At 46.8% G+C, this 26,650-nt stretch overlaps 1 protein-coding gene across 1 annotated transcript in view; it reads left to right on the plus strand.

Annotated features, from left to right (window-relative positions):
- YKT6 (YKT6 v-SNARE homolog) overlaps positions 1-26,218 on the plus strand; it is a 38,144-nt gene extending 11,926 nt beyond the window's left edge. Inside the window, exons 3-8 of the mRNA XM_069766700.1 lie at positions 4,880-4,962; positions 5,761-5,861; positions 13,533-13,637; positions 17,280-17,345; positions 22,661-22,762; positions 25,165-26,218. Coding sequence (XP_069622801.1) covers positions 4,880-4,962; positions 5,761-5,861; positions 13,533-13,637; positions 17,280-17,345; positions 22,661-22,762; positions 25,165-25,200 — 493 coding nt within the window. The 3' untranslated portion in view covers positions 25,201-26,218. The remainder of the gene's footprint in view (positions 1-4,879; positions 4,963-5,760; positions 5,862-13,532; positions 13,638-17,279; positions 17,346-22,660; positions 22,763-25,164) is intronic.
- The last annotated feature ends 432 nt before the right edge of the window (positions 26,219-26,650 follow it).

A 26,650-nucleotide genomic window follows, 5' to 3' on the forward strand; every position in this document is an offset into this window, starting at 1 on the left:
CGGCCGAGCGCTTCCGAGGGTTCTACTCCTATCTATTCGTAGTCCCCAAGAAAGGAGGCAGCGTACGGCCCATACTGGACCTAAAACAGCTCAACAAATATGTACGGGTTTGTCACTTCCGCATGGAGTCCCTTCGGTCCATCATTGCGTCCATGGAGAAGGGAGAATATCTTGCCTTCATAGACATACAAGACGCATACCTGCATATACCGATTGCACCTGCCCATCAGAGATTTCTCAGGTTCGCAATCGACCAGGACCACTACCAGTTTGTGGCTCTCCCGTTCGGACTCGCCACGGCTCCCAGAGTGTTTACCAAAGTCATGGCAGCCACCATGGACGTCCTGCACTCCAGAGGCATAGTAGTCGTTCCATACTTGGACGATCGACTCATCAAGGCTCCCACCTTCAAGGACTGCGAGCTTAGCATCTCAATCACAATCGACACTCTGAGTCGCATGGGCTGGTTAGTCAACCTACAAAAGTCATCACCAACCCTCCGCAGCAAACCCCCTTGATCTCTCTGGTTTGCCATGAGAGTCCTCGGCAGGATGGGGGCAGCAATAGAAGCGGTCCCATTTGCCCAGTTTCACCTCAGACCTTTCCAACTAGCCATTCTCAAGTCCTGGGACAGGAATCCCTCTTCTCTCGACAGGGGGTTCCAGCTAACGTCGTCAACCAAGAGGTCCGTGCACTGGTGGCTCAAGCCAACCTCGCTAGCAAAGGGGAAATCCTTTCTCACAGGTCAATGGAGGGTTCTGACCACTGATGCGAGCCTGACGGGTTGGGGTGCGGTGCACCTACACCACAGGGCACAGGGCAAGTGGTCCCCAGTGGAAGCGACCATGCCCATCAACGTCCTGGAAATTCGTGCCATCCTCCTGGCATTGAGGGCCTTCCATCACTTATTGGCAGCTTCTCACATCAGAATACAGTCGGACAATGCCACGGCCGTGCCATATGTGAACCACCAAGGGGGGACCCGCAGCACCCAGGTGATGTGAGAAGTGTCACACATCCTCCACTGGGCGGAGGACACAGGGTCGGTTCTCTCGGCGGCCCACATAGACTCGGAAGAGTGGTCTCTCCATCTCAAAATTTTTCGCCAGATCTGCCATCGCTGGGGGACCCCGGATGTGGACCTAATGGCATCCCACTTCAATGCCAAGGTCTCCAACGTCATGGCCAGAACACACGATCCGCGGTTGCTCGGAGCAGACTCTCTGGTTCAGGACTGGACCCAGTTCCAGCTTCTGTACATTTTTCCACCTCTCCCCCTGATATCCAGAGTGGTGAGGAAGATCAAGCAAGAGGGAGTTCCAACCATCCTAATCGCACCGGACTGGCCCAGACGTACATGGTACGCCGACATCGTACAACTTACAGCAGACGCCCCCTGGCGCCTCCCCGACCGCCCGGATCTTCTATCACAAGGCCCGTTCTACCACCAGAACTCAGGGGCCCTCAATTTGACGGCGTGGTCCTTGACACCTGGGTTCTAACCCAGGCAGGGCTCTCGCCGGTCGTCATTAGAACCATGATCAGGGCACGGAAGCCAGCCTCTGCCAAGATTTATTACCGTACCTGGAAAGCTTTCTTTACCTGGTGCGAATCTCGTGGCCAGACCCCATTCCCTTATTCCCTCCCCAAACTACTTGGTTTTCTCCAATCGGGTCTGGAGGCCAGGCTGTCCCTGGGCTCGCTTAAGAGCCAGGTCTCCGCCCTCTCAGTGCTTTTTCAAAGGCGCATTGATACCAAGCAGCAAGTAAGGACATTTCTTCAGGGGTTTTCCCGATTGGTTTCCCCCTACAGACGACCTCTAGAAACGTGGGACCTCAACCTGGTCCTGACAGCATTGCAGGAACCACCCTTCGAGCCCCCTAAGTAGGTCCCGCTCCGCCTTCTATCCCAGAAGGTGGTTTTCCTGGTGGCAATCCCCTCACTACGCAGGGTGTCTGAACTGACAGCACTCTCCTGCAGACGGCCCTTTCTGGCTTTTCGCCAGGACAAGGTAGTCCTCCGTATGGTATCCTATCTTCCGAAGGTTGTGTCCAACTTCCACCTCAATGAGGAAATTTCTCTGCCTTTCCTTTGACCGCTCCCGGTTCATAGAGTGGAGAAGGCTCTGCATACGCTTGACCTTGTCAGGGCATTGCGTGTATATGTGTCTAGGACTGCGTCCTTCCGGAGGTCTGATTCTCTTTTCCTTCTTCTGGAAGGCGGCCGCAAGGGTCTGTCAGCTTCCAAAGCTACCCTTGCCAGGTGGATCAAATCCTCTATACAAGAGGCCTACCGCCTTAAAAATTCTCCACTTCCAGACGGTATTACGGCACACTCTACACGGGCGTTAGGGGCCTCCTGGGCCACTCGGCACCAGGCTTCGGCACAAGTGTGTAAGGCGGCCACTTGGATTAGCCTACACACGTTTACTAAACACTACAGAGTTCATACCCAGTCCTCAGCGGACGCGAGCCTGGGTAGATGTGTTCTGCAGGCGGTGGTGCCCCAAGTGTAGCGGCCTGTCTGCACAATATTCGTCCATTGCTTCCCACCCAGGGACTGCTTTGGGACGTCCCATGGTCCTGTGTCCCACAATGAGGCGACAGAGTAAAGGAAATTTTTGTGTACTTACCGTAAAATCTCTTTCTCTTAGCCTCTAATTGGGGGACACAGCTCCCACCCTGTTGCCCTTTCGAGGCCGTTGTTACTGTTGAGTTCTCATATTGTTTTCTTGAGCTTGTACATAGTTGCCTTCTTATAGGCATGGTTATGTTATTCATGTTGCGTTCCTCCTAATGTTTTTGCACAAAACTGAAGAAGGCTGATGCCGTCCAGGGGTGTATACTGCAGAGGAGGAGCCACGGTTAGTCTTTTTCAGATTATGCATAGTCTCGCCTCCTAGTGGACAGCAGCATAACACCAATGGTCCTGTGTCCCCCAATTAGAGGCTAAGAGAAAGAGATTTTACGGTGAAAACGCAAAAATCTCCCTTTTCTCATATCCAGTATAAAAAAAAAAGATTTTCCAAGTTTCTCCTATACGTTAAAAATGGACAGAACCTGTAAGCAACGCAGATTTCATCCATGTGCTGTTGTATGTAATTTATAAAGAACCAGTCAGGAACATCTTTACCTATTTATATGACTGTGTAGCCATTTAAAAGTTAAGCAAGTTGATCCCTTTATGACCCAAAAGAGATAATCCAGCAGGAGAAACTCATTCTGAAGTTCTGTATGTATGTTGAAGTGTGTTGGGGCATGATAACGCATTTACAGCTCTCCAGCCTCACCCTTTATTCCCTGCCAGACATGGAAGCCAATGACCCATCAATTAACCAGTGGATAGTAGTGACAGACAGGGAATACAGCGCGAGGCTGAGGAGCTGTAAGTGCGTCGTCATTCGCCAAATCACTATATATGCAGCATGAGGCTGAGGAGCTGTAAGTCCGTCTCATGCCCCAAAGCACTATATATGCAGCATGAGGCTGAGGAGCTGTAAGTCCATCTCATGCCCCAAAGCACTATATATGCAACATGAGGCTGAGGAGCTGTAAGTGCGTCATCATGACACAAAGCACTATATATGCAGCATGAGGCTGAGGAGCTGTAAGTCCGTCTCATGCCCCAAAGCACTATATATGCAGCATGAGGCTGAGGAGCTGTAAGTCCATCTCATGCCCCAAAGCACTATATATGCAACATGAGGCTGAGGAGCTGTAAGTGCGTCATCATGACACAAAGCACTATATATGCAGCATGAGGCTGAGGAGCTGTAAGTGCATCAGCATGACCCAAAGCACTATATATGCAGCGTGCGGCTGAGGAGCTGTAAGTGCGTCATCATGACCCAAAGCACTATATATGCAGCGTGCGGCTGAGGAGCTGTAAGTGCGTCATCATTCGCCAAAGCACTATATACAGTGTGATGCTTTGGTGTCATAAAGGGATCCATTTGTTTTTTTTTTGTTTTTTTTTAAAGAACTACCCAGACATATAAATTGTATTGGGGCCTAGAAGTTTGACAGGTTTCCTTTCATAGCATTTATAGGGAGTCTGTAACTGCAGCCTCTGGAAAGACGATGATTTGTCACTTTGATGACATATAATTGCTTGACGTTAAAGGCTAATAGTCTGAGGCTGCACTACTGCTGCTTCAAATTGGCAAATACTTTGTTATAGACCAAACGAGAAAGATTATCGGCTCACCAATAATAGCCCAGTATGTGCGGGAAAACACGATCTCACCTTTCGTGTCACAAGTGGAGAAAACATGAAGAAGAATTCCAGGTCCTGTTAAATTCTTTAGACTTTATTCCACATGAAGATTAAAAACTGAATCCACGGGTGATATGTACAAAGCGACGCGTTTCCAACGTACAAACATTCTTTGTAAAAGCTTTGACGAAATGTTTGTGTGAGTTTGAAACGCGTCGCTTTGTACTTCTCACCCATGGATTTAGTTATTAATCTTCTTGTGGAATAGTCTAAAGATTTATTTTTTTTAGCAGGAGCTGGAGTTTTTCTTCCTATTCTCTCCCAATACTTCAATATACACATGTAATTGCCACCGTGCAGGACCGTAGGATGCCGATTTGGGTGTATTTGGTGCTTTGTCTCTACGTAAGGTTTTTCAGGTGACGGTGCAGCTAAGGGAAAACAGACCAGGAATATTGTACTAATACCTCACCGCCTGTGGGCTCAGGCAGTCCTTACTTAACCTTTTTCTTGTACACTAGACAGAGGGCATTTATTAATAATCTCCTTCTACATCCTCCTGTGGCACGTGAGCACGTTGTGCCATTCCTCTGAAGATAAGCGTGTTGTTTGCCAGGGGCCATGGTACATTGTGATAATAATTTCTCTTCCTCAATGTTTGCAGTATACAAGAATTTATGACATTTACCAGCCAGCTGATTGTGGAGCGATCAGACAAGGGGAGCCGCTCATCAGTGAAGGAGCAAGGTGAGAGTCTGGGAAGTAATCGGCCGGGGAGGTCTTCACGTGGTGGTGCTGTGGCACATCGCAATACTGCCTGTGATTGGTCCCTGCTTTGTAGTTAGTCCCAGTAGTGGGCACAAGTGTCGAGCGAATGTGCGCCAATAAGGCGTTATCCAAGCTTGTCTGTGTGTTAAGTGTCTTCCCCATACTCGAAAGTCGCAACACATGCAGGGATTCCCTGTTTGTTAGGCAATCCCTGCATATGTTGCGACTGTCTAACAGCCATGAGACATGCAGCCGCAGGGACTCGAACTTATGATTCGAGCACTCCAAAGATACTTGGTTAGCACCTTAGCATGCTCAGATAACATCTTATCCGAACACGTTTGCTCCTCACTAGGGGTCACATGAAAATCTAAGCTCCAATTGGAGTTAGCAGCGGTCATTTACATAACCTTTTACATGTTAAAGGAACTCTGTCCGCACAGAAAGTTCGAAACGTCAAAGTACAGGCGCTCGGAGCATCATGGCGGAGCAAACATTTAAGCGCACCTTCTCACCCGCTTGTTTTTTCTTAATCCCTATCCTCTTTTTGTCTGACAGCTCTGGCGCTATAGAAGGGAGGAGATGGAGGCAAAACCAGCAGGTGGGAAGGTGAATTGAAATGTTTGACAGTTTTGTGGTGCACCGAGCGCCTGTGCTTGGTTTGAACAGTCATTCTGTGCTTCCCTTTCGAGGAAGACTCCGTGTGATAGAAGACGCTTTGTAATCCTATGAATAGCGATGGTTTTAATATCTCCTGTAATCCGTGTCTTCATACAGAGTACCTCTGTCACGTGTATGTGCGGAATGACTCCCTGGCGGGGGTGGTGATCGCTGATGCAGAGTACCCGCAGAGAGTCTGCTTTACTCTTCTGGAAAAGGTAAGGGGGAATAGGATTCATTTTTATTTTACCAAATTTTTCTTTTGAGGATGTTTTTTTGTTTTTTCTTCTCTCCTTAAATAAGAGTTCTGTTGCACCTTGTCCTAAAAAAGACTGTATTTTCTATTAATCTGTTTTTCTGCTGGAAAAGTGGTTGATGACCATGCCCTGCTTTCAGTAAGGTGTGTCCCGATGCAATCTCGTTGTTGTCACTGAACGGTGTCTGTAGGGACATGTGCCAATGACAAAGGGAATAGTAATATCAGTTGTCAGTGTATTCATACGTTTCCAGGAGTGACATAAAACTTACTTTTTAGAAAATATTATGTAGAATTATTTCTCCAAGCATTAAAGGGGTTTTTGTAGGCTTGACACAAGTCTGCAGTCCCTCTGTGAATGCAAACTTCTGAATCGTAGCATCGTGTACAGTGCGCACGCTGTCAGGATTCCCCTGTGTTGCTTGTGCAAGTGGGCAGACACATGAGCACACGAATGCAGTTTGTATACCTGCGGTCTCTTGAAGACTAGACATTTCCAGCTTCTCTCGATGCTCTTCTATTGAGAGAAGCAGAACAGGTCTAATCAGGACATGACCATAACTGTAGAAATCACATACATGCGGTCAAGTAATCACTCACCTGCATTGGCAATACCGGGGAATCCTGATATTGTGCACAGCGCATGCTGTCATAATTCAGAAGTCTGCAGTCACCTAATGACTACGGACTTCTGTGTCAAGTCTGTACAATCCTTTTAACTTACACAGACAAGTCCCAAGAGCCGACACATGTTAATGTATTTATATTTTTGGGGGGATATGAGCTTATGTGATGATTTTACATTCTAGTACTCATTGTGTTTATCCCCTTCAAAACGAGCTGAGCCTGCTTCATACAGGAGGATGCCGGCAGTGTTATACAGCCAGCAGCTGCCACTAACCGCAGCAATCTGAGCTACCCCCCATCACTGCTTTTAACTACTTAAATGTCACTGTCAACATCTGACCTCTATAATTAGGTAGCATGATAGTGTAACACGACTATGTGCCTAACATTCCTTTTCCTCATCATGGGATGATGGGTAGCCATTGCAGTATTCCGCATTCCCCCTCTGCCGCCATCTGTGTATTCTCATAATTCCAAGCCATAAAATATTTCTTTTACTGTACATACTACAATACCGTTGCCTTGCAGTTTTTAGATGAAATGATTTCAGGTTCTAGATCCCTAGAAAGGACTAAAAATATAGTAAAATGAAGAAAAATTAAGAAAAAAATATATTTTAGAAGTAAAAAAAAATCGAAATGTATGAATCCCCCTCTCTTTTCCAAATTGAAACAAAAAGTAATTAAAAAAAAATGAAATAAAAAGGATGAAAATGTCATAAATGAAAAATAAGCCCTCGTACAGCTCCACCAATAGAAATGTCAACATTTTATTTTTTTTTTCGTCCAAAGCTTTGAATTTTAGTAACCGTCCTGTGTGAACAGAGGCCACAGTCTACAAAGCCATCTGGGCCCAACTGCACCCATACAAATGAGGCAAGGGTCCTCACACATGCCAGTCCTTCTCTGACAGCAAAAACCACAAAAGGAGGAAAAAAACCTCCACTATTTTAGAAAAAAAACAGAAGGACCCTTGACATGGGTTCTTGACGTGGGTTGCCAGCTTACGTATTGTGGCCATTATATTAACTACCGTATATACTCGAGTATAAGCCGAGATTTTCAGCCCAAAGAAATGGGCTGAACGTTCCCCTCTCGGCTTATACTCTAGTCATGGTCGGCGGAGGAGCGACGACTATCAAATACTCACCTGCTCCCGGTGTGCCTGACGCGGTCCCTGCATGTCCCACGGTCTTCGGTCACGGCAGCGTCTTCCCCTGTTCAGCGGTCACTGGTACCGCTCATTAAGGTAATGAATATGGACTCCTCTCCCATAGGGGTGGAGCCGCATATTCATTACTGTAATGAGCAGTACCATGTGACCGCTCACTACAGGAAGAAGCTGTCACGCCCGGAGACCGTGGGACATACAGGGACCGCTTCAGGAGCACCGGGAGCAGGTGAGTATTTCATATTTACCTTCCCTCGTTCTACCGACGCTCCGTCTTCCGTTTCCTCCGCACTGACTGTTCAGGTCAGAGGGTGCGATGACGTATTAGTGTGCACGCCGCCCTCTGCAGTCAGTGCGGAGAGACGGGACGCTGAGGAGCAGCAAGAGAGGTGAGTATGTCCTTTTTTTTTTTTGTTTTTTTTTTAGTGCAGCATTACATGTGGCACAATGTTATATGGAGCACCTATGGGGCCATAATAAACTGCATGGAGCACTATATGGGGCCATAAAGAACTGCATGGAGCATTATATGGGGCCATAAAGAACTGCATGGAGCATTATATGGGGCCATAAAGAACTGCATGGAGCATTATATGGGGCATCTATGGGGCCATAAAGAACTGCATGGAGCATTATATGGGGCCATAAAGAACTGCATGGAGCATTATATGGGGCCATAAAGAACTGCATGGAGCATTATATGGGGCCATAAAGAACTGCATGGAGCATTATATGGGGCCATAAAGAACTGCATGGAGCATTATATGGGGCCATAAAGAACTGCATGGAGCATTATATGGGGCATCTATGGGGCCATAAAGAACTGCATGGAGCATTATATGGGGCCATAAAGAACTGCATGGAGCATTATATGGGGCCATAAAGAACTGCATGGAGCATTATATGGGGCCATAAAGAACTGCATGGAGCATTATATGGGGCATCTATGGGGCCATAAAGAACTGCATGGAGCATTATATGGGGCCATAAAGAACTGCATGGTGCATTATATGGGGCCATAAAGAACTGCATGGAGCATTATATGGGGCCATAAAGAACTGCATGGAGCATTATATGGGGCATCTATGGGGCCATAAAGAACTGCATGGAGCATTATATGGGGCATCTATGGGGCCATTATGAACTGCATGGAACATTATATGGGGCATCTATGGGGCCATTATGAACTGCATGGAGCATTATATGGGGCCATTATGAACTGCATGGAGCATTATATGGGGCATCTATGGGGCCATTATGAACTGCATGGAGCATTATATGGGGCATCTATGGGGCCATTATGAACTGCATGGAGCATTATATGGGGCATCTATGGGGCCATAACTGCATGGAGCATCTATGGGGCCATAAAGAACTGCATGGAGCATTATATGGGGCATCTATGGGGCCATAAAGAACTGCATGGAGTATTATATGGGGCATATTTGTATATGGAGCATCTTATGGGGCCGTAAAGAACAGTATGGAGCATTATATGGGGCATATTTTAATATGGAGCATCTTGTGGGGCCATAATGAACTGTATGGAGCATTATATGGGGCTCCTGATTCATTATGGATATTTAAAAACACTTACCGTATTTTTCGGACTAAAAGACGCACTTTTTCCCCCCCAAAAAAGGGGGGAAAATGGGGGGTGCGTCTAATAGTCGCAATGCAGGCTTACCTAGGTGGCAGAGGTGCGGTGGCAGAGGTCCGGTGGCAGAGGTGCGGTTGCGGGGGTGTGGCGGCAGAGGAGGCGCAGTAAGCGGGGTCCCTTTCCCCGGTATGGTGATGCAGCAGGCCCGGTATGCAGCAGAGCCGGGTGAATCCTCTTGTTATCGGTGGTGGCGGCCATTTTCCGGAGGCCGCGCGTGCGCAGATGGAGCGCTCTGCTTCCTGGGGCTTCAGGAAAATGGCCGCCGCGATCTCCATCTGCGCACGCGCGGCCTCCCGCGGCCATTTTCCTGAAGCCCCGGGAGCAGAGCGCTTCATCTGCACACGCGCGGCCTCAGGAAGATGGCCGCGCCCACCGATAACAAGAGGATTCACCCGGCTCTGCTGCATACCGGGCCTGCTGCATCACCATACCGGGGAAAGGGACCCCGCTTCCTGCGCCTCCTCTGCTGCCACACCACCGCCACCGCACCTCTGCCACCGGACCTCTGCCACCGCACCTCTGCCACCTAGGTAAGCCTGCATGGTACGCCAGGGACCCCTCTCACGCCATACCTCTCACTGCACCTCCTGATCCCAGCACCTCCTGATCCCAGCACCTCCTGATCCCAGCACCTCCTGATCCCAGCACCTCCTGATCCCAGCACCTCCTGAACCTAGCACCTCCTGATCCCAGCACCTCCTGATCCCAGCACCTCCTGATCCCAGCACCTCCTGATCCCAGCACCTTCTCATCCCAGCACCTCCTGATCCCAGCACCTCCTGATCCCAGCACCTCCTGATCCCAGCACCTCCTGATCCCAGCACCTCCTGATCCCAGCACCTCCTGATCCCAGCACCTTCTCATCCCAGCACCTTCTCATCCCAGCACCTTCTCATCCCAGCACCTTCTCATCCCAGCACCTCCTCATCCCAGCATCACCCCACCTTGCCTCCTGTGACCCTGCTCTGCCACCGCCATAAGATACTGTAAATTCGGACAATAAGACGGACCCCCATGTTATAAAAAATCTTTTTTTCTGCAATTTTCACCCCAAATTTGGGGTGCGTCTTATGGTCCGGTGCGTCTTATAGTCCGAAAAATACGGTAACCTACTGTCTCAATTTTTTTTTGAATCAGATAAATTTTTATTAAACAAACAAGGTTAACAACCACTCACATGACAATATTCTTTTAAATTTAACAAAAGTACCCCTCCCCCCTGCCTCCGGGAGACCAAGTCCAAGGCATATAGTAATCTGTCCGTATTAGCTGAAATAAAACCAATCGTAGAAATTATACAGTCAGGTAGTTCATACAAATAACATCAATTATTCCCATCCAGCCATGGCTGCCACAATTTCTGGAAAAATCCCAACCTGTTTCTCTTAGTGTATATGCCTTTCTCAAGCTGGACAATATGGTTCGTTTGAGTAATGAAATCTTGTCTGTTCCTCCCTAATCCAGTACCTTGCAATCAACTTCCTCGCTATAAATAATAGTCGTGCAATTGCAATTTTAGTCGTATTGTCAGCTAGTATTTCCTCCCCATACCCAAGTACACAAACCAGAGGATCTCTAGGAATTGAACACCCATAGATCACTTCAATTCGATTCAGCACTACAACCCAGTATGCCGACAGTCTGGGACAAAGCCAGAGCATATGTAATATACCCGCCTGGGACTGTGAACATCTAGGGCACTCAGAATTGGATCTCAGCCCACATACAATTGTGACAGTCTCCCGGGTTCACTCATAGATAACTTGGGTACATACTCTAAAATGGACTCCCACCTGTCATCCTCTCTCTCACCCAAATCTGCCTCCCACTTCCTTCTGGCCTTAATAGGGTGATCTACCAGAAAGGTATGTAACAGATCTCTGTATACTTCTGATATTGCCCCCTTAGTTCCACTATTATTAAGTATGAAATCCAGTGTGAGATCTGTCTGTATCACTATAGGCCCGCTCCTTCTCTGTGCCTGGAATCCATGCTGAACCCATCTATATTGAAAAGTATGAAGTCTTTTGAGTTGAAATTCTTCCTGCAGCCTATCATATGATTTAAGATTCCCTCCACACATCAATTGGCCTATCAGCCCAATTGCCTTGTCCTTCCACGCTCCCATACCCTCCATATTGTAAAATTCCTGAAAATATATATTATCCCAGATGGGTGAAAATTCCTTAAAAAAACCACTCTACTCCCCTGATTCGTTTAATAGTCTGCCATAACTTGTGAATTAAATTATGGTATGGTATTTTAACCCCAGTTTCTTGAATAGACCCTTTTCAAGCCCTTGTCCCCATCCCCGAAGATGTTGGCTCTGCGCAGACAAAAAATATATCCATGGGTTAGGAAGGGCAAGTCCTCCTTCATCTTTTGGCCTCTGTAGTATTTCTTGTCTAAAGGTACCGTTACACTGAACGACTTACCAACGATCACGACCAGCGATACGACCTGGCCGTGATCGTTTGTAAGTCGTTGTGTGGTCGCTGAGGAGCTGTCACACAGACAGCTCTCTCCAGCGACCAACGATCAGGGGAATGACTTTGGCATCAATGAAACTGTCTTCAACGATGCCGAAGTCCCCGGGTAACCAGGGTAAACATCGGGTTACTAAGTGCAGGGCTGTGCTTAGTAACCCGATATTTACCCCGGTTACCATTGTAAAAGTTAAAAAAAAAAAAGCAAAAAAAAAAAAACAGTACATACTCACATTCCGATGTCTGTCACGTCCCCTGGCGTCAGCTTCCCACACTGACTGTGTCAGCGCGGGCCGGCCGTAGAGCAGAGCACAGCGGTGACGTCACCGCTGTGCTCTGCTTTACGGCCGGCCGGCGTTGACACAGTCACTGCGGGAAGCTGACGCCAGGGGACGTGACAGACATCGGAATGTGAGTATGTACTGTTTTTTTTTTTTTTTTTTTTTTTTTTTTACTTTTACAATGGTAACCTGGGTAAATATCGGGTTACTAAGCGCGGCCCTGCGCTTAGTAACCCGATATTTACCCTGGTTACCAGTGAACACATCGCTGGGTCGGCGTCACACACGCCAATTCAGCGGGTGATCAGCGACCAAAAAAAAGGTCCTGATCATTCCCAGCGACCAACGATCTCCCAGCAGGGGCCTGATCGTTGGTCGCTGTCACGCATAACGATTTCGTTAACGATATCGTTGTTACATCACAAAAAGCAACGATATCGTTAACGAAATCGTTATGTGTGAAGGTACCTTAATTCTCGGGCTCTTCTTACCCCACACCAACTCGCCAATTAATGATTTTATCTTGTGGAATCTGTTCAATGGGAGCCAGACTGGAGAATTATGCAAGACATGCAACAGCTGCGGCATCGCAATCATCTGAAACTGATGTCTCAATTAATTTTACTTTTATTGGTATCTATTTTTACTTTTGACATTTACCAGTAGCTGCTGCATTTTCCACCCTAGGCTTATACTCGAGGCAATAAGTTTTCCCAGTTTTTTGTTGCAAGATTAGAGGGGTCGGCTTATACCCGAGTATATACGGTAATACCTTACATATTTTGGTGTGTTTTTGTCTTTGTAGACTGTGGCCTCTGTTCACACGGGACGCATTACAGTTAGCGCTGGTCAGCCCGCCACAGGGCGTTACTAATAGGCTATGATCCAGATGCTGTGCATTCTCCGTGTGAACACTGCTGCAGGTTGTTTATTTGCTCTGGTGTGCCAAGCTGCCAATCCCTGATTGTAGGCTGGCTGTCTTATTGGTATTACCACACCTAAGACAAATGATGTCATTTAAAACCACAATTCGTCCTGACAAAGGAAAACAATCCCCAAAGAACAAGCAGTCATATGACTATATAGCCGCAAAAAGAAAAAAGTTATGAGTTTTGGAAAAAGGGGAGGAAAAACCAGCACAAAAATAATCCCTGATCATTGAATCGTTAAATGCGGTGTTTAAATATGACTTTATCGTTAATACCCTTTTTTTTTGGGGGGGGGGGGAGGCTTTACATGCCATTGGTCCATACTGGCTGCTCTAAGCCCTAGCCAATCGATACAGTACTATGTTATCCGCCGGTCCAGAGTAACGGCACGGCAGCCATGTTTGACTCTCTGCTTCTGTGTTTCCTCTTGGGGGCCTTTTGATTCGTCCCTTACAATTCTCACTGTCTGTTTTACTTCAGGTTCTTGAGGAGTTCGCCACCCAGGTGGATAGAATAGACTGGCCGTCTGGCTCCCCCTCCACTATTCAGTACAATGCTTTGGACTCTTACCTTGCCAAGTACCAAGTAAGTAATGTCGGCCTTCTAATGTACTTCAAGGTTCCTTTCATTATTTGCTTCTGTCATTGTGGCATTGCAACGTTGGCAGCAGCAGGACATGCCCCCTTCAACCTCCCTCATCTCTGCTGAGGACTTTGCCACACACATTAAAAATAAGATCGACCAAACAAGGCAAGTCTTCATTGTTCAACCACCACAACCACTTTGTATACCAGACTAATGCCCAAACCCCATAACCTCCCTATCGAACATCACTGAAGGGGAGCTTAATTTTCTCTCTCCAAATTGCACCTCACCACCTGTGCGCTTGACCCCATCCCATCCCACCTCCTCCCCAACCTCACCACCACACTTTTCCCAACCCTAACCCACCTCTTCAAACTATCACTAATTTCTGGCACCTTCCCTTCTGCTTTCAAGCATGCCACAATCACGCCTCTCCTTAGAAAGCCAACCCTTGACCCAACAGCTATGTCCAGCTATCGCCCAATATCGCTGCTCTCATTCGCTTCCAAACTCCTGGAGCAGCACGTCCACGCTGAACTTTCCTCCCACCTCTCATCTAAAGGTACCGTCACACTCAGCGACGCTGCAGCGATATAGACAACGAGCCGATCGCTGGAGCGTCGCTGTTTAGGTCGCTGTAGAGACATCAAACACAGCAGCTCCAGAACGATGCAGGAGCGATCCAGTGACGTAACGGCGACTCACTTATCGTTCTCGCTGGTTGTTAGCTCCATGTAAAACATTGCTGGCATTGTTGCTTTTGCTGTCAAACCTGACGATACACGCCGACCTGACGACGAAATAAAGTATTCCCATAAAAAGTATTAATGGTCTGACATCACATTAGCTAGTCATGCCACATATTATTATGTACATTATATGTATTATAGTTGGCAAAAAAAAGAGATTAGAGGCAATCAACCCCCTTTATAACTATTGTGAGGACATGCAGCTCCATCACATAAAAAGGTAGGTCACGGCTTTCTGCAAGATATTATTATTATTTATATAGCACCATTGATTCCATGGTGCTGTACATGAGAAGGGGTTGCATACAAGTTACAGATATCACTTACGTAAGCAAACTAACAATGACAGACTGATACAGAGGGGCGAGGACCCTGCCCTTGCGGGCTTACGTTCTACAGGATGGTGGGGATGGAGACAGTAGGTTGAGGGTTGCACGAGCTCCGGTGTTGGTGAGGCTGTAGCTCCGGTGTTGGTGAGGCGGTAGCTCCGGTGTTGGTGAGGAGGCAGCAGGGTCATTGCAGGCTGTAGGCTTTCCTGAAGAGGTGGGTTTTCAGGTTCTGTCTGAAGGATCCGAATGTGGTTGATAGTCGGACATGTTGGGGCAGAGAATTCCAGAGGATGGGGGATATTCTGGGGAAGTCTTGGAGGCGGTTGGGTGAGGAGCGAATAAGTGTGGAGGAGAGAAGGAGGTCTTGGGAAGACCGGAGATTACATGAGGGAAGATATCGGGAGATTAGTTCAGAGATATATGGAGGAGACAGGTTGTGGATGGCTTTGTAGGTTAGTATTAGTAATTTGAACTGGATACGCTGAGGGAATGGGAGCCAGTGAAGAGATTTGCAGAGGGGGAAGCGGAGGAGTAGCGAGGAGAGAGATGAATTAGTCGGGCAGCAGAGTTAAGGATGGACTGGAGAGGTGCAAGGGTGTTAGCAGGGAGGCCACAGAAAAGGATGTTGCAGTAGTCAAGGTAGGAGATGATGAGGGCATGCACAAGAATTTTAGTAGATTGACGAAATGACGGATTATGGAGATATTTTTGAGCTGGAGACGACAGGAGGTGGAAAGAGCTTGGATGTGCGGTTTGAAGGAAAGGGCAGAGTCAAGGGTTACTCCGAGGCAGCGGACTTCTGGTGTGGGGGAAAGCGTGATGTCCTTTACTGCGATAGATAGGTCAGGTAAGGAAGATCTATGAGATGGAGGAAAGATGATGAGTTCAGATTTGTCCACATTGAGTTTGTCGAAGCGGGAGGAGAAGGAGGATATTGGCTGATAGAGACTCTGGGATTCTGGACAGCAGGGAGGTGACGTCTGGTCCAGAAAGGTAGATCTGAGCGTCATCCGCATAAAGGTGGTACTGGAATCCATGAGACTTTGAGTTGTCCCAAGCCAAGTGTATAGATTGAGAAGAGTAAAGGTCCTAGAATAGAGCCTTGGGTGACTCCAACAGAGAAAGGGTGGGATGAGGAGGTAGTGTGGGAGTGGAAGACGCTGAATGTGCGGTTGGAAAGGTATGAGGAGATCCAGGATAGGGCGAGGTCTTTGATGCTAAAGGAGGAGAGGATCTGTAGTAGGAGGTAGTCGTCAACTGTGTCGAAAGCAGAGGACGGGTCTAGGAGGAGGAGTACAGAGTATTGTCCGTTATCTTTGGCTGTAAGTAGGTCGTTATTGATTTTGATCAGGGCTGTCTCAGTTGAGTGATGGGGGAGGAAACCAGATTGTAGATGGTCAAAGAGCAAGTTAAGGTACCGTCACGACAACAATCCGTGACGTTGCAGCATCCTGGATAGCGATCTCGTTGTGTTTGACACGCAGCAGCGATCTGGATCCCGCTGTCCCATCGCTGGTCGGAGATAGAAGTCCAGAACTTTATTTGGTCGTCAGGTCGGCGTGTATCGTCATGTTTGACATCAAAAGCAATGACGCCAGCAACGAGCAAAGGGCCCCTAGATGTGTGTGTCGGATCGGTACACTCCGGCTGTTTGACATGGAGCTAACAACCAGCGAGAACGAGAAGTGAGTTGCCGTTACATCACTGGATCGCTCCTGCATCGTTCTGGAGTTGCTGTGTTTGACGTCTCTACAGCGACCTAAACAGCGACGCTCCAGAGATCTAGTTTAGGTCGGCTTGTTGTCTATATCGCTGCAGCGTCGCTGAGTGTGACGGTACCTTTAGATGAGAGGTGGGAGGAAAGTTCAGCGTGGATGTGCTGCTCCAGGAGTTTATATACATGCTCAGTAGTGACTGGTGCTGTGGAGTCAGAGCTGAGCTGAATCTGCGCTGCACTTTATGTACATGCTCAGTAGTGTCAGGTGCTGTGGGGTCGGAGCGGAGATGAATCTGTACTGCACTTTATGTACATGCTCAGTAGTGAGTACTGTGTACTGTGCAGAAATGCATCGGTTTCTAAGGAAGAGGAGGCGCAGCAGCTGTCGCTTCTGTTTCTGCTGGGTGTGTTGTTTTCATCTTATAGGCGCACAGTTCAAAGTGTCTATTAAATTATCAGGAGGACAATCAGCTGAGCAGTCGCTGCATGTGCTGGAAAATATTACTGTTTTTTTTTTTTTTTTTTTAATGTTCTGTCAGTAGCAAACTACATAATGTTTTATTAAGGTACCAGTATTGTTTGTGGTACCCCATTATTGGCTCGCATACACCCGCAGCCGGTCTGGTTACCAGTTCTGCACCCGCCTGATCAGCATGGCAGGCTGTGCTGTTCTTGTCTCCGTGTTATGTAAAGGATGGCCCCCTCCCATAAGAGCATTATTATGTCCAGAGCAATCTTATTTTTCAGCTGCAATCTACAAAATTCCCAAATCTGACGCTGACTGGATGAACTGTAGCCATAGACAGAGGATGTGGTTGGAAAGTTTCATCTATATTTATATTCACAGAACCCTCGAGATGCTGATCCAATGAGTAAAGTACAAGCTGAGCTGGATGAAACCAAAATCATCCTGGTGAGTAAATAATAATCTATTCTTCACTTTCACTTTGTACCTGCAGATCAATCTGCAGCCATGATATAGAGGGGAAGCTGAGCGGATGATATATAGGTTTATGGGACAAGATGTAGGATGACTTGTATTTTATACACTGAGCTCCCTGGTGTTTGTAGAAGAGTCCAGTGGGCGGGTCTATTAGTGATTGACAGCTATTTCCACATGCACAGTCATACAAGGAAGGCTGTCAATCAGTAGTAGGGCCGCCTATTGGACTCATACATTCAAACTCCAGGGATTTCAGTGAATAAAATGCACATTTTACTGAAACTTTTCCCACAAAAATGTATATCAAGCTGATCAGCTCTGTAATACGTCTGCAGATCTGATACCGCAGTTAACATGTTCCTGTTTAAGGGCTTGTTAACCCCTTCATGACCCAGCCTATTTTGACCTTAAAGACCTTGCCGTTTTTTGCAATTCTGACCAGTGTCCCTTTATGAGGTAATAACTCAGGAACGCTTCAACGGATCCTAGCGGTTCTGAGATTGTTTTTTCGTGACATATTGGGCTTCATGTTAGTGGTAAATTTAGGTCAATAAATTCTGCGTTTATTTGTGATAAAAACGGAAATTTGGCGAAAATTTTGAAAATTTCGCAATTTTCACATTTTGAATTTTTATTCTGTTAAACCAGAGAGTTATGTGACACAAAATAGTTAATAAATAACATTTCCCACATGTTTACTTTACATCAGCACAATTTTGGAAACAAAATTTTTTTTTGCTAGGAAGTTATAAGGGTTAAAATTTGACCAGCGATTTCTCATTTTTACAACGAAATTTACAAAACCATTTTTTTTAGGGACCACCTCACATTTGAAGTCAGTTTGAGGGGTCTATATGGCTGAAAATACCCAAAAGTGACACCATTCTAAAAACTGCACCCCTCAAGGTACTCAAAACCACATTCAAGAAGTTTATTAACCCTTCAGGTGCTTCACAGCAGCAGAAGCAACATGGAAGGAAAAAATGAACATTTAACTTTTTAGTCACAAAAATTATCTTTTAGCAACAATTTTTTTATTTTCCCAATGGTAAAAGGAGAAACTGAACCACGAAAGTTGTTGTCCAATTTGTCCTGAGTACGCTGATACCTCATATGTGGGGGTAAACCACTGTTTGGGCGCACGGCAGGGCTTGGAAGGGAAGGAGCGCCACTTGACTTTTTGAATCAAAAATTGGCTCCACTCTTTAGCGGACACCATGTCACGTTTGGAGAGCCCCCGTGTGCCTAAAAATTGGAGCTCCCCCACAAGTGACCCCATTTTGGAAACTAGACGCCCCAAGGAACTTATCTAGATGCATAGTGAGCACTTTGAACCCCCAGGTGCTTCACAAATTGATCCGTAAAAATAAAAAAGTACTTTTTTTTCACAAAAAAATTCTTTTAGCCTCAATTTTTTCATTTTCACATGGGCAACAGGATAAAATGGATCCTAAAATTTGTTGGGCAATTTCTCCTGAGTACACTGATACCTCATATGTGGGGGTAAACCACTGTTTGGGCACATGGTAAGGCTCGGAAGGGAAGGAGCGCCATTTGACTTTTTGAATGAAAAATTATCTCCATCGTTAGCGGACACCATGTCGCGTTTGGAGAGCTCCTGTGTGCCTAAACATTGGCGCTCCCCCACAAGTGACCCCATTTTGGAAACTAGACCCCCCAAGGAACTTACTTAGATGCCTAGTGAGCACTTTAAACCCCCAGGTGCTTCACAGAAGTTTATAACGCAGAGCCATGAAAATAAAAAATAATTTTTCTTTCCTCAAAAATGATTTTTTAGCCTGGAATTTCCTATTTTCCCAAGGGTAACAGGAGAAATTTGACCCCAAAAGTTGTTGTCCAATTTCTCCTGAGTACGCTGATACCCCATATGTGGGGGTAAACCACTGTTTGGGCACATGTCGGGGCTCGGAAGTGAAGTAGTGACGTTTTGAAATGCAGACTTTGATGGAATGCTCTGTGGGCGTCACGTTGCGTTTGCAGAGCCCCTGATGTGGCTTAACAGTAGAAACCCCCCACAAGTGACCCCATTTTGGAAACTAGACCCCGAAAGGAACTTATCTAGATGTGTGGTGAGCACTTTGAACCCCCAAGTGCTTCATAGAAGTTTATAATGCAGAGCCGTGAAAATAATAAATACGTTTTCTTTCCTCAAAAATAATTATTTAGTCCAGAATTTTTTATTTTCCCAAGGGTTACAGGAGAAATTGGACCCCAAAAGTTGTTGTCCAGTTTCTCCTGAGTACGCTGATACCCCATGTGTGGAGGTAAACCACTGTTTGGGCACACGTCGGGGCTCAGAAGGGAAATAGTGACTTTTGAAAGGCAGACTTTGATGGAATGGTCTGCGGGCGTCACGTTGCGTTTGCAGAGCCCCTGGTGTGCCTAAACAGTAGAAACCCCCCACAAGTGACCCCATTTTAGAAACTAGACCCCCCAAGGAACTTATCTAGATATGTGGTGAGCACTTTGAACCCCCAAGTGCTTCACAGTTGTTTACAACGCAGAGCCGTGAAAATAAAAAATCATTTTTCTTTCCTCAAAAATGATGTTTTAGCAAGCATTTTTTTATTTTCACAAGGGTAACAGGAGAAATTGGACCCCAGTAATTGTTGCGCAGTTTATCCTGAGTATGCTGGTACCCCATATGTGGGGGTAAACCACTGTTTGGGCACACGTCGGGGCTCGGAAGGGAGGGAGCACCATTTGACTTTTTGAATACGAGATTGGCTGGAATCAATGGTGGCGCCATGTTGCGTTTGGAGACCCCTGATGTGCCTAAACAGTGGTAACCCCTCAATTCTACCTCCAACACACCCCTAACTCTAATCCCAACTGTAGCCATAACCCTAATCACACCCCTAACCACAACCCTAATTCCAACCCTAACCCTAAGGCTATGTGCCCACGTTGCGGATTCGTGCATCATTTTTGAAAAATCCGCTGGTAAAAGGCACTGCGTTTTACCTGCGGATTTTCCGTGGATTTCCAGTATTTTTTGTGCGGATTTCACCTGCGGATTCCTATTGAGGAACAGGTGTAAAACGCTGCGGAATCCGCACAAAGAATTGACATGCTGCGGAAAATACAACGCAGCGTTTCCGCGCGGTATTTTCCGCACCATGGGCACAGCGGATTTGGTTTCCATATGTTTACATGGTACTGTAAACCTGATGGAACATTGCTGCGGATCCTCAGCGGCCAATCCGCACCGTGTGCACATAGCCTAATTCTAAAGGTATGTGCACACGCTGCGGAAAACGCTGTGGATCCGCAACAGTTTCCCATGAGTTTACAGTTCAATGTAAACCTATGGGAAACAAAAATCGCTGTACACATGCTGCGGAAAAACTGCACGGAAACGCAGCGGTTTACATTCCGCAGCATGTCACTTCTTTGTGCGGATTCCGCAGCAGTTTTACAACTGCTCAAATAGAAAATCGCAGTTGTAAAACCGCAGTGAAATGCGCAGAAAAAACGCGGTAAATCCGCCATAAATACGCAGCGGTTTAGCACTGCGGATTTATCAAATCCGCAGCAGAAAAATCTGCAGAGGACCAGAATACGTGTGCACATACCGAAACCCTAGCCCTAACCCTAGCCCTAACCCTAGCCCTAACCCTAGCCCTAACCCTAGCCCTAACCCTAGCCCTAACCCTAGCCCTAACCCTACCCTAACCCTAGCCCTAACCCTAGCCCTAACCCTAGCCCTAACCCTAGCCCTAACCCTAGCCCTAACCCTACCCCTAACCCTACCCCTAACCATACCCCTAACCCTATTCTAACATTAGTGGGAAAAAAAAAAATCTTTATTTTTTATTGTCCCTACCTATGGGGGTGACAAAGGGGAGCATGGGGGGGTGGATCGGAGCACGGGGGGGGGGGGGGGGGTGTGGAACGGAGCACGGGGGGTGGGTGGAACGGAGCACGGGGGGGTGGGGGTTGAACGGAGCACGGGGGGGGGGGTGGATCGGAGTGCAGGGGGGGTGATTGGAGCACGGGGGGAGCGGACAAAAGCACGGGGGGAGCCGGAGCACAGGACGGAGGGGAGCCGGAGCAGTGTACCGGCCAGATCGGAGGGCTGGGGGGGCGATCGGTGGGGTGGGGTGGGGGCACATTATTGTTTCCAGCCATGGCCGATGATATTGCAGCATCGGCCATGGCTGGATTGTAAAATTTCACCAGTTATAATAGGTGAAATATTACAAATCGCTCTGATTGGCAGTTTCACTTTCAACAGCCAATCAGAGCGATCGTAGCCACGGGGGGGTGAAGCCACCCCCCCTGGGCTAAACTACCACTCCCCCTGTCCCTGCAGATCGGGTGAAATGGGAGTTAACCCTTTCACCCGATCTGCAGGGACGCGATCTTTCCATGACGCCACATAGGCGTCATGGGTCGGATTGGCACCGACTTTCATGACGCCTACGTGGCGTCAAAGGTCGGGAAGGGGTTAAAGTGAGTGTGTAAATGTTCAGCATCCGGGTCCGTTTGCTCGACAGGCGGCACACTGACTTAGGCTACTTTCACACTAGCGTCGGAATCTCCCCGTCGCAACGTTTTTTGCTCCCGGCAGTCCGCCACAACACTGCGCAACCGTCGCAAGACGGTTGCGACGTGTGGCAAAGCGTCGCAATGCGTTGCTAATGTTTATCTATGGGGCAAAAGCGGAACCTGCAAACAACTTTGCAGGATGCGTTTTTTGCCATAAACAACGCATTGCGACGTCTGGAAAAAAACGCCAGTGTGAAAGTAGCCTTAGTAATGTGTGTACTAGTAAACACTGATTTTTCATTCCTGAGGAAAATGATCTCAGCATGCTCTAGTGCGCCAATTTCTGAAAGTGACTTGCCCGAGTTTTAGTAAAGCTGTCCTTATAGTATAAGAACCACCGAATGAGATTTCCTTACACCACGCTGTGCCGCCATCTCATTCAACTGCATAGGGCAGAACACATACAATGAGTGGAGACCATTGCCGGGTTCATCTTCGTTTGTTATAGACCCCAACAGGGAACATGGAAAAGGACCATTGGGATAAAATGCCAACTAAAATGAGACCCCATTAATGGCTACTAATGTAACACCTTACTGTAAGCACTTTCACAAAAATAAATATTTCAGGCTGCCTGTAGATGAGCTTGATAACCCCTATAACCCAACTACATGGAGCGAGAGCAGCCAGGAGAACACAGCACAGGGAATTACCATGATACAATATCTGTTTTTGCTTGCTTGTATGTAATCTACTTCTCTTGTCATTTTCAGCATAACACAATGGAGTCCTTACTGCAGCGCGGAGAGAAACTGGATGACTTGGTCAGTAAATCAGAAGTGCTAGGAACACAGTCCAAGGCCTTCTATAAAACGGTGAGTATCGCACACCAGAAGTCATGCATTGATCTACTTAGTACAATTCCTCCTCATTAGAAGGGCCGATTTCCAATCAGATCATAAAGTGCAATTGGCTGTAATCTGGACGGAAACCTGACAGTGTTTATTCCTGCTTCATTAGGCAGCACGGTGGCTCAGTGGTTAGCACTGTGGCTTTACAGCGCTGGAGTCCTGGGTCTGCAAGGAGTTGCATGTTCTCCCTGTATTTATGTAGGTTTCCTCCGGGTTCTCCAGTTTACTCCCACACTCCAAAGACATAGTGATAGGAATAATAGATTGTGAACCCCAATGATGGCAGTATATACAATACACTGATGGCACAATATAAGTAAGGAAAATACTGTAAATAAAAAATTGGGAGTCCGTTCACTTCTTGTTAAATGTCATATCGCTTCGATATGTCATCACTGTATGATCAGAGGGGATCCAACCCAGCCGACAGATTAACTCTTAGCCAGTGAAATAATAGCATAGCGGTTGTCCTTGTCAACCCAGAAGTCTTTACGACCTTTTGGGAACCTAAACATGTACCAAAACCATGAGGAAAATGTTGTGCCAGTATTTCTTTTTTTTTTTTGTACATTTTAATAAATCGGCAAAAAAAATGTTTTTTCTTTTTTTTTTTTTTATAAAAACCTATTAACCGCCAAAAGCAAGCGACACTACTCTATCCTCCTCCTCCTGGACCTGTCCTCTGCCTTTGACACAGTGGGCCATTCCCTATTTTTACAGACCTCTCATCCCTTGGCATCACAGACTTGGCCCTAACCTGGATCTCATCATACCTAACAGACCGGACATTCAGTGTCTCCCACTCACACACCACCTCCTCACCTCACACCTTTGGCCTGGGACAGCTCAGAATCTCACAGCTTTCAGTATCACCTCTATGCTGATGACACACAGATCTACATCTCTGGACCAGATATCACCTCCCTACTAACCAGAATCCCTCAATGTCTGTCTGCTATTTCATCCTTCTTCTCCACTAGATTTCTAAAACTTAATATGGACAAAACAGAATTCATCATCTTTCCCCCATCTCACGTGACTCCCCCCCCCAGTGAACCTATCCATTACAGTTAACGGCTGCCCACTCTCCCCAGTCCCACAAGCTCGCTGCCTCGGGGTAATCCTTGACGCTGATCTCTCCTTCAAACCATATATCCAAGCCCTCTCCACTTCCTGCCGCCTTCAGCTCAAAAATATTTCACGGATCCGTACATTCCTAAACCAAGAATCTGCAAAAACCCTAGTCCGTGCCCTCATCATCTCTCGCCTTGACTACTGCAACCTCCTGCTCTGTGGCCTCCCCTCTAACACTCTCGCACCCCTCCAAGCTATTATAAACGCTGCTGCCCGACTAATCCACCTGTCCCCCCGCTATTCCCCAGCCTCTCCTTTCTGTCAACCCTTCACTGGCTCACCATTGCCCAGAGACTCCAGTACAAAACCCTAACCATGACGTACAAAGCCATCCACAACCTGTCTCCTCCATACATCTGTGACCTCGTCTCCCGGTACTTTCCTGCACGCAACCTCCAATCCTCACAAGATCTCCTTGCATAGGCAGCATCAATAGTAAAAAAGTTGGTCACACAGGGTTAATAGCAGCGTTAAAGGAGTGCGCTACACCGCGGCATAACGCGGTCCATTAGCTCTACCATTAACCCTGTGTGAGCGCTAACTGGAGGGGAGTATGGAGCGGGCACTGACTGCGGGGGGAAGGAGCGACCATTTTGCCGCCGGACTGTGCCCGTCGCTGTTTGGTCGTGGCAATGGTCGTGGGCGTTTTGACACGATCAATCAGCGACTTGTATTTCCATGGCAGACAGAGGCCGCGACCAGTGAATATCCGTGACAGAAAGAAAGACGGAAGTGACCCCTAGACAATTATATACTAGATTGGTGCAGATAAACACTATTAGGGAGCGAGACAACCCTACACCGCATAACATTGGAAGAAGGAACATAAATAGAGCGATCTCGCCCATTAGAAGATATCAGTCACGTTCAGGAAGTTTATCAATCCTAATGGTCCCATGGCAGCCGGGAGAGCGGTCTAGTCCTATAGAACCCTACTGATAATAACGGGCTGGAAAAGGGCCGTGGAAAGTGCACAGCACACCTGGTCTGTGTGTCATGCAATATTTTTTTTTTTTCCCTTGCACCCATTGACTTCCATTGCGTTTCAGACATTTTTCACTCTCTAATTGCACTCTCCGATTTTATATGCAGATGTGAGCACACCCTTACTACAGAATTGCAAGTTTCTGGTGATTGAGGGGTTAATGTAATATTGATGTTTTCCTGCATTTGATTGAATTGATGACTGACTTTTTTATGACTATTTGTAACCTCTGCTCTTTCCATTTAAGGCACGGAAGCAGAATTCATGCTGCGGAATCATGTGATTGGCGGACAGTGATGGAGACTGGATGAAAAGACAATGAACAAACACTAAATATCAGGGCTGACGCACCAAATCAGCTACCACTCAGCCTTTCCCATCCCCAGCAGGGGGCAGTATAGGTGGTTACTGTCCTCAGGTCAATTTTTTTTTACCCTCATTTATTGGGGGTAGCGGGTCTTTTTTTTTTTTTTTCTCCTCCACATTAATATACATTCACTTTTGACTGCAGACGTGTTTTCTGTGGCCCCCAGTATGAAGTGACAGCCCCCCTCCAGAGGATTGTGCTGACCATAATCTGAGGGGGGCTGGCCATAATCTGTTCCAGTGCAAACATTCCTGTGATCTCTAGGTGATACCAAGTATCGCCGCCGCCGTTCTGTGTCCTAACCCGTCACCAAGCTGCAGAGTGATGTGCGTGACCTGGTAACCTGTAATGTACTAATGCTATACTAACTGTTATCTCCCTGGGAGGAAATGGGCTAACTGTCAGTCCGCTTCTTCCCGTAACACTCGCGCACTTGTTTAGTGTAAAGTTATTTTAACCCCTGTTCCTCAATTATCCCGGACATTGTCTTAACTGTGGTTAACCTTGTAGTATTTGCCAGATGGATTTTTTTTCTTTTTTTTTTTTTTTTCTTTTTTCCTGGAGAACTCATTCTGAAGTTAAATCATGAAATGCGGAGAATAATTCTGCACATCCATCCGAAAACCTGCACTCCACAAATGATTTTTGTCATGTCCTCGATGCCTAAGATCTTACTGCTCTCACCACCTTGTCTTATCCAAAAAGAAGAAAGTCTTCAACCGATGGATCTAGTTCCCCTGAGGACCCTTATCGTGTGGACGGTTTAATTCTCATGCTGTATAGATAAGTTATTAACGTATTTCAGTGTTTCATTTTGGGTTGTTTTTTTGTTTTGTTTTTTTTCTGATCTCCAGCGATTGAATTATTTTTTTTCAAATTTATTTCTGATAAACCTTGTATTTTAATAAAGATTGGCGAACCTTTCTGTACCAAATATTGAAGATGATAACACATTTGTAGATGTTTGAAAGCAGTTCTGTTCATGTTTTATTCCAACCCGGATGAAGCACTGGCTTAGCAATGCAGGCAGGTTTATGCCAAAATGGTCCATGCACTTTCTATCAACTTGATAGTCAGTAGTGAGCGGACATGCTCAGATATCGGAGCATGCTCGGGTGCTAACCAAGTGTCTTCGTGTGGTCTAATACAGGAATTTTTGTGTACTCACCGTAAAATCCTTTTCTCCGAGCCACTCATTGGGGACACAGGACCATGGGTGTATGCTGCTGTCACTAGGAGACTGACTCTAACAAAATTAACTCCTCCTCTGCAGTATACACCTACCACTGGCTCCAACCGAATCAGTTCAGTGACAAAGCAGTAGGAGATCAAAATCATCAAATATGGATACATGTCAAACCAAAGA

This window comes from Ranitomeya imitator, chromosome 4 (assembly GCF_032444005.1).
Source record: "Ranitomeya imitator isolate aRanImi1 chromosome 4, aRanImi1.pri, whole genome shotgun sequence".
Taxonomy (NCBI): domain Eukaryota; kingdom Metazoa; phylum Chordata; class Amphibia; order Anura; family Dendrobatidae; genus Ranitomeya; species Ranitomeya imitator.